The sequence below is a fragment of the Rhinolophus hipposideros genome, assembly GCF_964194185.1.
Source record: "Rhinolophus hipposideros genome assembly, chromosome: 9".
NCBI lineage: Eukaryota > Metazoa > Chordata > Mammalia > Chiroptera > Rhinolophidae > Rhinolophus > Rhinolophus hipposideros.
In genome coordinates, this window is record NC_138055.1 from 51,398,169 (window position 1) to 51,409,808 (window position 11,640).

General features: G+C 41.8%; 1 protein-coding gene across 6 annotated transcripts in view; it reads right to left on the bottom strand.

Annotated features, from left to right (window-relative positions):
• Window positions 1-338: 338 nt before the first annotated feature.
• CERS5 (ceramide synthase 5) overlaps window positions 339-11,640 on the bottom strand; it is a 30,030-nt gene continuing 18,728 nt past the window's right edge. For 3 of the 6 annotated variants that reach the window (XM_081058442.1, XM_081058439.1, XM_081058443.1), the window contains exons 4-11: window positions 11,552-11,609; window positions 9,764-9,814; window positions 8,957-9,049; window positions 7,089-7,217; window positions 6,878-6,984; window positions 5,917-6,073; window positions 4,949-5,057; window positions 339-3,196 (exon numbers count right to left, since the gene is read on the bottom strand). In XM_081058442.1, the coding sequence (XP_080914568.1) occupies window positions 3,189-3,196; window positions 4,949-5,057; window positions 5,917-6,073; window positions 6,878-6,984; window positions 7,089-7,217; window positions 8,957-9,049; window positions 9,764-9,814; window positions 11,552-11,609 (712 nt within the window). In that variant the 3' untranslated portion in view covers window positions 339-3,188. The remainder of the gene's footprint in view (window positions 3,197-4,948; window positions 5,058-5,916; window positions 6,074-6,877; window positions 6,985-7,088; window positions 7,218-8,956; window positions 9,050-9,763; window positions 9,815-11,551; window positions 11,610-11,640) is intronic. The other 3 variants (XM_081058440.1, XM_081058441.1, XM_081058438.1) reach the window with 2 other exon arrangements.

Below are 11,640 nucleotides of genomic sequence, written 5' to 3' on the forward strand. Positions count from 1 at the left end.
CCGGATAGGCCTTACTTTCGGGGAAACAGGATATGTGCAGGTACCTTAGCTGACAGGCCTGACTTAGGGAACAGCCAGCACCAACTTCTAGCCAGGATGGTAAATCATCTTACACATAGTAAATCATCTTGAGTCTTCAAATCACTCCATTCCCAGCTGTCATCTGACTGCAACCTCAAGAAACATCTCCAGCTGAGCTCAAACAACCAAACCATGAGAAACAATAAATTCTTTTAAGCCACTACATTTTACGGTAGTTAGTTACATACTAATAGTCAGAACACTAATTTATGGAATGGGAATAATAATCCCTGTTCTAAAGTTCACTTTTTTTTTTTAAAGATTTTATTGGGGAAGGGGAACAGGACTTTTTATTGGGGAACAGTGTGTACTTCCAGGACTTTTTTCCAAGTCAAGTTGTTGTCCTTTCAGTCTTAGTTGTGGAGAGTGCAGCTCAGCTCCAGGTCCAGTTTCCGTTGCTAGTTGCAGGGGGCACAGCCCACCATCCCTTGCGGGAGTTGAATCAGCAACCTTGTGGTTGAGAGGACACGCTCCAACCAACAGAGCCATCCGGGAGCTCAGCGGCAGCTCAGCTCAAGGTGCCGTGTTCAATCTTAGTTGCAGGAGGTGCTGCCCACCATCCCTTGTGGGACTCGAGGAATTGAACTGGCATCCTTGTGGTTGAGAGCCCACTGGCCCATGTGGGAATCGAACCGGCAGCCTTCGGAGTTAGGAGCATGGAGCTCCAACCACCTAAGCCACCGGGTCGGCCCCTGAAGTTCACTTTTTGATGTATGTGATATTATTTTCTAAGCAGTAAAGCATTACACAAACATGTTATTTTTTTCAATAAATAATAAAGTTACAACCCCTTTATATTCCTTGCTTCTTACAAATATTCCTAGTTCTCTGGTGGGGATGATGTGCATCTGCATCTAACTTGCTCTCTACTGATTTGGGTCCTTCCTCTCAGGCATGAAACATTCCCAGGCCATCTATAAAGCTGACCTTATGATAGTCTTTGCTGCCCTGATAACACGATTTCAGTATGCAAATGCCTTAGCACCCTCTCTCGCACCTCCCACTCCAACTATATGCATATAGTTCTTTTTCAGAGCAAGACTCTATCCCTGTAATTGACCCTAATCTCAACTCACTCATTCAGTGCCAACTCTAAAAAGTCTACGCTAGATGTTTCTTCATCTATTCCTCCTCATTATGAAGTCTCGGGAAGAGGTATAGTGGTTAAGAACAGAGACATTGGGTTTGACTCATTACTAGCTGTTTGACCTTAGGCAAGTTAACCTGTTTTTGCTTCCATTTTATATGTAAAGAACTTAATATGGTGCCTGACATGGGATAAAGAGCTATGTGTTAGCTATGATTATTTTTGTAATACCACTTGGTTGAATCTTTTGTCAGGTTAACTGGGCCAACTAACCCAGATTGTATTTATAAAGCAATTGCTCAAATTTCAGAAGGGAAAAAACATATCTTGTCTGACTTTCAAAAGTATTTCATTCATATTTTACAGTTACTAGTCTACTTAACAATATGGCAAGTTGAGGAACTAAATGTAAGACCTTAGTCTTTTTTAGTCTTCCTGATGATCTCTGACTAAATAACTACATAAGACTTTTTTTAAACTTAATTTTCCTATACCCCATAGTAAGTCTTTTTAAACTCCAGCTACTCAGTAAGTTTAGTAGGGGTCAATATCCCAATAATGTCAGGGAACATCAAGTGAATATCTGATTCTTAAAACAATAACCTATTTCTTTCAATTTTCATCCATCTCCCTGACAATGAAGTACTCCCTATTGTCATAATGTACACAAGAGCCTCTGGAAATATTTGATAATATGAATATTCACTAAATGGAAAACTATCCTGAGATGAATAGTACTACTGGTAATTTTGCCAAGACTTCAACTAGAGGAAAATCTGGATTAGGAAGACTGTTTCTCCATTGGCTAACTAAAAGAGAAAACATCTGTTCAGACTTATTTATCGCAATCTTAAAATGTCAACTGCAGTCTCTATATTCAATAAGATGGAAAATACAGGTATCTAACAGAAGGTATCTTAGCTCTTCCACCAAAGCCTTTGTTGGTTTGGTGATATACATGCTTTTATCTGCTCAGTATTTCTTCTTGTAACCACTATATATATATTTATTTTTTCTTAAAACATAAAGTCCTAAAATGTAGGCATTCTCTTCCCAGCATGCACAGAAAGGAAAATACTGGTGTCCAAGGGTCTCTAAAATCAGACCTCAAAAAAATTCTTAATTAGCTTATGGATTCAGGGAATTGGGGATGTGGACTCACTAAGAGGCTGAGACAGCAGGGGAGGGTGGAAGCACTTTTAATCACAGAAGAGTAAACAAAAGTATAAACTGTTAACAGCTCACCCAGTGGCTGTTGTCCTCCTCCGGCCCTCAGCTCACCCTCTCCCACCCACCACTCCCTGCGTACCATTGAGTAAAGAGCAGGTGGTAGGAAGGGGGTCTAGCTAGGGGTCACAGCAATCCTGGCCATCCATCTACACATGTTCATGTGAAACATTCCAGCTCCGAAGGAGGAACAGTGCAGAAACCTGTAGCTGAACTTGGATGCTCCATTCCGATGGCCAGAGCCTTAAGAGCCATGGGCAACAAGGGAGGGGACAGTCCAGAGGCAGCACAATTCAAGATGCAACCAGATCTGGGGTTGAGGTGGGTTCAAAGGGGACCAGACAAGGCCTAGTGGCCGCAGTCCAGAATTGTGCCCCAACCCAGGCAATGAAACTCAGGCATATGCACAAAGGCACATGCACACGCACACACACAAACACAAAGAGCAAATAATATTATTGAAAAAACCTAGGGGCTATTAAATACAAAATGGCAGAGTTTTTAAAAAAGTGAAAATATTTTCTTCTTTGATTCTCCTCACTGCCCTGCAGACCCCTAGTCACCGGAGTGTAGATGTGGGGAGGCCCAAGAGGAGTAGGTTGCCAGTGGCCCTATAAGTCCGTGCATGCTGAGGTCCCCATACCAACCATCTTACTCTTCAGCCCAGTAGCTGCCTCCCATGTGACCATTCACCCGATTGGCACCATTGCTGGAGCTGCTGCCACAGGGGCTTTTTGTGTTGGGGCTCACATCTTCTTCCTCTGAGCTGCTCTCCACATCACTGCGATCATCCTTAGTCACCTGGGTGGAATGGGACCAAAGGCAGGAAAGATGAAGACACCTTTTTGGAATCGTAAGACAGACTAAGCCCACAGAGCCCATGTTTGGGCACTGTTCCCAATCTGGCCTACTTCCTGGTGGCACCTGACCAAGGCTCCTGCTGTGAATATCCTTTGCCTGCTTTCTGGATTTCTCTATCATCTCTGATTCTGTTTTCAATGAAATAAGGAGCTTCTCTGGTCAGGATAGTTATCTTTCAGGACCAGTCTAGGAAAGCTGAAATCATTCACTGAGTCCTGATTTAGGTTTGAGGGAAACTCCAGACACCCTTTCTCCTCTTCCACCTCAAAAAATAGAAAAGGCCAACATAAATAATACATATGGTTATCATCATTGCGTCTATCTTCTGCAGTTGCGCAGTTCACTGCCGTTACTCATGTTAGTTATCCTGAGTTTTGCTGTCCCCAAAGCTAAACCATGCTGGGCCTTTTTCAGTAGTTCTACTCTTCGTGGACTCAACTATCAATACCCTAAGAAACTCTTTCTCCAATCTTCTCCCTTTCCCAGTAGTAAGATCACTTCTGGGACGGCCCGGTCGCTCAGGTGGTTGGAGCGCTGTGCTCCTAACACCCAGGGCGCCGGTTCAATTCCCACATGGGCCAGTGACTGTGAACAACAGCTCTCCCTGAAACTGGGCTGCCGTGAGCAGCCAGAGGTTGGCGTGGGCTGCCGTGGGTTGCCGCAGGCTACTGTGTGCCGCCATGAGCAGCAAGTGGTCAGCGTGAGCGGCCGGTAGCCACTGTGAGCAGCTGGGAGCCAGCGAGAGCTGCTGTGAGCGGCCGACCGACTGACAACAGGTGACCGACTGCCTCAACCAGGGCAGCACAAGGCTCACAATACCAGCGTGGGCCAGGGAGCTGTGTCCTACACAACTAGACTGAGAAACAACAGCTTGAACCGGAGTGGGGGCGGGAAGGAGGAAGAAAGAAGGGGGTGGAAATCACTTCTCTCGTGCAGCTTTGGCATCCCCCAAGATCGACATGGTGAAAAGTGGATTGGCAATTGGGAAGAAGAATCCGAGTCCCAAGCATGCTACCATCTGAATCTTTACTGCTTAATGTCAGCGTTTTTGTTTTGTATTTTCAAATGAAGATATTGGATTAGAGCAGTGTTTACAAATCTAAACTATTCTGCATATCAAGCAAAGTATTTAAAATTCTTTACCATGGACCATAAAAGTAAAAGAAAGAAACCCAGTGAGACTATGTCAGACTTCTGACCTCCGGAACTGAAGGATAATAAATGTGTGCTGTTTTAAACATAAATAAGTCAAGGACAGAAAGGTTGGGAAGGAAACAAAACTAAAATTGTTGCCAAGTGGGTCATCTTGGGGTGACTTGCTTTGGTTAGCTCTAAGATTCTATAGTTTATAATAGCTGTTGACCTCTGAACCCAGATAACTGATTGCCTGATCTTGAGGAAATTTCCACCAGAGAGCAGAGTGTGTTTGGATTTGAGGAAAAAGGGAGGCTCAAAAAAGGGGATCGGGTGGGGAAAGGAAAGAAAAACAGAAAGGAAAAAAAAGAATAGATTCTATTTGCCTCCATCTAGGAAAAAGAATCTGGCAACCTGAGCTCCAGTCAATGGCTCCACAAGGTCAGCAGAGGGGGCATACTCTCAGACAACACGGGAAACAGCAAGGAAAGCAGGAGGAAGAGAAACACGTCCAGACAGACATGCTTCACTGAAGACCAGAAGCACAGATACACTTACATGCAAGAGATGAAACTGTCCAGTTCCCGCCAGGTATAGAAAAAAGGAAGGAGGTGAGAAAAGAGTGGAGAGTACAGAGTCTGGGTCTAATCCTTCCTGGATAAGTCACCTGGTCAGGAAAGAAAAGCAGGGGAGAAGAGAGATGTCCAGTAGCTACAGCAAGAAGCGTAAGCACACTGAGCAAGTTCTGTAACCAACTGCAGCTATAAGGAACAGTGACACAAGAAGTCATACATAGTTCTTCCTTCGGTCCTTGAGTGTGTCCTCCAGCAGAGCCCTTCCCCTTGGTGCTGTATTACTGAAGGCTGCATCCCCAGCCCTTGGGCTAATGAAAGCTTGGCTGCTTCAGAACTTGGATTCACTTATGAATTTTATCATTCAATGACACCTTTTTTCGTACTTGTGGCCTCTGGGCATAAGATGGGTATTTGAAACCCTAAGTATCCATCTCACTTCAGACCCTTGCCTCATACAACAGTTAGGTGAAGCCAGTACTTAGTCCCTTCCATTAGCCACATTTTGAACATCACAGTGTGATCATCTTGGGGTGGCTTGTGAACTAAAACCACTCCCTAGGCAATCTCTGCTTTTATATAGTTTGTATCTTGGAGCTCTGCATACGACTTCCTTTGAAAAAAGGCTCCCCAGCTGAAAACTAAAAATACGAATCCACTGAAGTAGGCAGGGGTAGGAAATGGCTGAGGCCATCTCTAAAATTTAATACCATTCATTATTTAATAACGGTCATTCCTAGGACAAGAAGAAGGCAGCTCCTTCCTCTTGCATCTAAGTCATGTCTTAGAAGGCTAAACACTCATGGAAAAGGCGGAAACTCTGGAGCCCTAGGCTTTTTGCTCGGTTTGCTTGTGTAGATGGGGCTCACCAGGCTGGATCGAGAGAGAAGGTCTGCTGAGTAATACCCATCCTTGTACCCAGCCCCAAAGAAAGAAGTCAGTTTTCATCCTCACCTTTCCTCGGATCAAGGCTTTGAAAGCAATTCGCGCAATTAGGTAGGACCAGATGACATGCAGCACCTGCAGGATCAGGAGGAGGCCATTGAAGAGCCACCAGGAGGGGTAGGGCCCGATCATCTCCCAACTCTCAAAGAGGGTCGTGTTCAGAATCCTAGAAGACGGAGGCCCATAGTCAGATTGTAGGGTCAAAGCCAGGCAGACAGGGATGAAGCTGAGTTCCCTGAGAAGCAGAAACTGTGCTCTCTCCCCATACCCCCTTTCAGTTGATGTGCCAGCGACATCCATCCACAGTGAGAAAAGAATACAGAAAGGGGGCCTATGGAGTTTTCTATCTTTAGAGATGGGAAGATATATAAATCTTAGGAACTGATGGAGTTAAGTCATATTAATCGCTTCAAATTTGCAGTTTCACACAACTGGGACAGCAATTTTAATAATGATCCTAGGAATTACTCAGATCCTCAGGCTCATATAGGATAGCTGGTAGCTCATTCCCTCAGATTTAGGAGAATCTCCAACCTACAGAGTCATTGACTTTGGACCATAAAGTAGTGACTGCAGAAGGTGTGTGTGTGTGTGTGTGTGTGTGTGTGTGTACACATATGTGTGTGTGAGTTAGGATGGGGAGAGAATTTAGAGCAGGAAAACAAGCAAGAAGAGCCTGAGAATTCTGTATCAGCACAAAAGAAGGCAAAGGAATTACTTAGGCATAAAATGAGGACTGTTCCTCAGAGATGAGTCAGGAAAGCCAGAGCCAAGTGAGTTAGATGCTCTGAGTCTGGATCCTGCCTCAACAGAAATAGTATACAAGGGAAGTGAGGTCCTGTGAGTCCATGAAGGGTCAGGGTAGGCCACGGAAAACGCAGCACAATATGGTTCTCGATGGTCTGTTCCCTAAACTGACCAGGTATCATTAGGGACTTATCTACTACAGCTCCACAGCCCTAACACTTACCAGAACGGATAGATTCCGAGACGAGTGACCATAAAAACAGCACTGAAGATCACAAAAAGGGTGTCACACAGACGCTGATACTTGGCATAATTGGCCAGCTTGGCTGCCTGGAGAAAGGAAGATAAAAATTGAATTGAGGAGAAAGCCAGTTCTCAGTTAGGAAGAAAAGGTGAGAAAAAGAATAATGAGGAGAGAGGGGATGGGATATTACCTCCAGCAAGAAATCTGAGGCATCATGTAGACACATGACCAGAGTTCCTACGCGAACCATGTTGTTGATGTAGGAGAAGGTGATGAGCCCAATGGTGGCCAAGTGATGCACAAACATTATCAGGAAGTCCTGGGAAGGAGGGAAATAGAAGAGGCAGGTATAGACAAGGCCATAGAAATGCCAGCCAACTCAATGCCCTGCGTTGTTCTCTGAGGATCTTATCCCATCCTTAGAAGTCCCATTTTGTTTAAACTCTCCATTAGGGTCCTGGCTACCATTTGACTCCAAACTCGTTACATCAGTGACTAACCCATAATCTATGTTAATATAGCTCAAAGCACAGAAAAGTGCTATGTTTGCTATTTTCCTTGGTAGTTGCATAATATGTAAAGTCTGGAGTCTGAGCTAACACTTAGAAATAATTCCCAGGGGGTAGTCAGACATACAAGCCTTAGATATCCTTGAGATTCTAAGGCTCTTGTGCTTTGTTGAAAGAAATTTCAACCAAAGGGACCTAACAGAAAAGGGAGGTTTGTAGAGGGGCAAAGCTAAACTCCTCCAAAGTTTCAGAGAAATGCCAAACAATCCATCCTACTGCAAGCATTTCCTGCTTTCAGATTTAAAGCTTTAATTACCTCTTTGTTCAAATGCCAAAGTTAGACCTGGAGAAATCTCTAAATACCTCAGTTATCAGACATACCGTGTTTCCCCGAAAATAATACCTAGTCGGACAATCAACTCTAATGCGTTTTATATGATGTAAGACCAGGTTTTATATTATAGTAAAATAAGACCGGGTCTTATATTAATTTTTGCTCCAAAAGACGCATTAGAGCTTATTGTCTGGCTAGATCTTATTTTCAGGGGAAAAATGGTAGCTAATAAATACATCTCAGCCCAGTGAGAGACAGAGGGTGGGAGAAGGCAGGTGAATCTGGGTCCAAGAAACAAGGATGAAAAGTCTGTGTTCTCCACAGAGACAGATACAATGGTATAGTCTAGTTCTTGAGCTGGGCATGGGTTCACAAGTATACATTCTAGTATGTTAGAACCTACATGTATATTACAAACCTTCTTATATATGCGTCATTTTAAAATAAAATTTTAATAAGGGAACCTGACCATAGGAGAGTGAAAGGCATCTGAATTATTAAGCTTCTAGGTTACACAACTAACAACCTAGATTAGTTTGTTCATTCCCATAAATGCTAACTTTGGTTTTCCTCACCAAAGATAACCACAAGTTAGTAACAGGTTAGGTTAGAGCTGCCAGAACTACATTATGTGAGGTGGACACCAGTAAGAGGTGAAGATTCTGCCCTTTCTGTCTGCTTATAAAAAACTTTTAAGTCATTTCCAACTTTGCCACTATGTGGGCAAATGAACTTACTTCTCTGAATTTGTTTCTTGAACAATAGCAAGAAAAGGGTAAATGAAATCATCTACAATGCATTCCAGTTGAAATTTTTTGAGTAAATGGGGTCACCAAGAAGGAAGAACAGAGAGAGAACAAGGGTCCCTAATGCCAAACAAAAGCCAGATCTCACCTTTCTGGACTCAGGCCTTTTCGTCTGATCAGGCCTTGCTATACACGTCAGAAACTTGGAGAAAAATAAGGAAATGGGTATGCTTCTTAGCTGGTTAACTATTCTCATTCTGGCTGTCCCCAAATGCCTCAAATATACTTCATCATTAGTCAAGACTACTTTCTGAGAACATTACAAAGAGCTAATAGTCCCATCAAACCTACTTCCTCCCCCTTTTGTGGTCCCAGTTAGGGCACAGAATCCATCCCAATGGCAGTAACGGTAAGCCGCTAGGAAGGAGGATGCAATAAGTTAGGGAACTGAGGGAGCCAATGTCCTTACCTTTCTTTTAATGTCTGTAAACTGAGAAAACATAAGAGACCAATAGAAGGCCAACTCCATGATATAATAGTAATAAAGCCCACTGGTGAGAGGCTGGAAGAGAGAAAGTAGTAGTTAGAATACCAGCTAGTCAAAGATTCATTCCATCTCTGCAACTTTCTCTGCCTTGGAGGACCAATACCCAAAATTATTAGATATCTTTCGTCCCCATCATCTTCTAAGATTTGCAAGAGCTAACAGACTTTGGGTTGGTGTGGAGACTTAAACCTCTTCTCTCTGCCCTTTCACATACATATCTTTAGCTTTCATCTTTTAGAGATCAGATAAGGTTAACACATACTATAGCATAATCAAATCTATGTATCTAAAATTCTGGTAATTAATGCTTTTTAGGTGATTAAATATACTTAGGCCTTCCCGTTTTTCACCCTGTTAGTAGCCCCGACATTTTTCTAGTATAGAAAAATACTAGAAAATACTTTTATGCTCTTAAGGGGACTCCAAGTCATCCTTGATTCCAATGGGACACCTGAACCAGAAAGCACCTCATTAGGTGCCAGGAAGCTGCTTTGCTTTCCAGCACAATTAGGGTGAATGTAATGGGGAACTGGAATAAAAACATCACTGGATTTCACAGCTATGGGGGCTCTAGAAATAGATTCCCCAAATACACGACTCAAAGAGACTCAGCCCTTTACCCCTCAAAAATACCAAGTAAATGTGCCATCTGCCCTGAGACTGCACTCATCCCCACCCCAACTTACATATACACATAAGGCCCCTGTCTTGCAAGGGCTCAGATCCTACCTGATGTGGATAGCTATGCCAGCACTGTCGGGTGTCCCAAAACCAAGGTGACTAAGAGAAAACAGATAATCCAGGTGAGTCTTCAGGATTCTCCCCTGGCCCCCCTATATGATTCTGCTCTCTCTATGCTAGGGGCAAAAGGGAGATGGGAAAGAAAAAGGATTTCCTCTTGACAGAATTTAGGAATCCTTAAAGGGTCAGTAAATGGCTAGCTTTTTCTTCTGGAACAAGAAAGTATTATTACAAATAGAAAACCCATGCTTTGAGGTAAATAAGAGCAGGGAGAGCTCTAGGATAGTTTTTAGAAACATCACCACCTGGAATATAACACCACCACCTTGGGAGGCAGAAAGACAGTGATTCCATTTGATCACCAACAGAGAGATCTCCACACCAAAGATTCAAAAGTAATCATTTCTAATGGAGTTTCAATTATGTCCATTTCATCTAAGCTGTTGAATTTATTACTATTACATTTTTTATACTATTGTCTTATTATCCTTTCAATGTCTACAGGATCTGTAGTGATAATCCCTTTTTCTACCCGATATTGATAATTTGTTTTCTTTTTTTCTAGGAGTTTATCAATTTTAATTAAACCTTTCAAATAACCAACTTTTGGCTTTATTAGGTTTCTCCACTGTTTGTCTAATGCCTATCACATTAATTTTTGCTTGTTTTTTAAATTATTTCTTTCCTTTAACTTACTTTGGGTTTACTTTGCTCTTGTTTTTCCAGATTTTAAAATGGAAACAGATCACTGATTTCAAAAAAAAATTTTTTTTGTAATATAAACATTTAAAGTTGTAAGTTTCCTTCTAAGTATGCTTTACCTGCATCCCACAAATTTTATTCTGTTGTACTTTTAGCATCATTCAATTCAAAATATTTTTAATTTCCCTTCTGATTTTTTGTTTGATGCATTGATTACTTAGAATTATTTAACTTCCAAACATTTTCTAGCTATCTTATTACTGATTTCTAATTTAATTCCATTATAGTAAGAGAACACATTTTGTAAGATTTCAATATTTTAAAATTTACTGAGATCTAATTTATGGCCTAGCATATGTTCTATCATACTGGATCTTCCATGGGCACTTAAAAACTATATTCTTCAGCTGTAGGTGTGATGTTCTAGGAATGTCAATAATTATATCAAATTGGTTGATTGTGGTATTCAAATCTTCTATATCCTTAGTGATTTGTTTTTTTGGTCTAGTGAGTTAGTTACTGATAGAACAGTATTAAAATCTCAAACTATGATTGTATTTTTGTTTATCCCCTTCCTTTAGTTCTGCCTCTTTTTGCCTCATGTATTTTGAAGCCTCAGTTATATCATTTAGAGAAAAACAGTGTGGTGCAGTGGGGAAAAAAACATGGAATCAGGAATCAAAAAGCTTGAAATTCTTCTTTGATTCTGACAATTAACTGAAAAGCAGAAATAATCGTTTTATACCCACTTTAAAGGGTTACTAATTCCTTTTCTTTAACTGCCTTCTTGGAAGAACAGGATTTTTGTCAAGTGCTTTGTAAACTAGCATGTACTATGCTGCTTTAATCAATGCTAATAATAATGTTTATCATTAATATTATTTAGGGAGAAACACTAGAGTTATGAGGTTACTGCAGTCAGGCTCCATGCAGAAGACAATCTATTTAGCATATGAACCTGGGCTAATGGCATGAAGTGGGGAAAAAAGGGGAGAAAATAAAGGTCTAAAGGTATTATCTCTAGAAATGTAGGCATGATTAGAACCCAGTAGGAGATAGGAAGTTCAGACTCACCGACCAGAGAAATCTAATTCCGTAGCAGAATATACATAAATAAAAAGTGAATCTCCACCTGGGTGGGCAAAGAGTAGAGGTTAGATGAA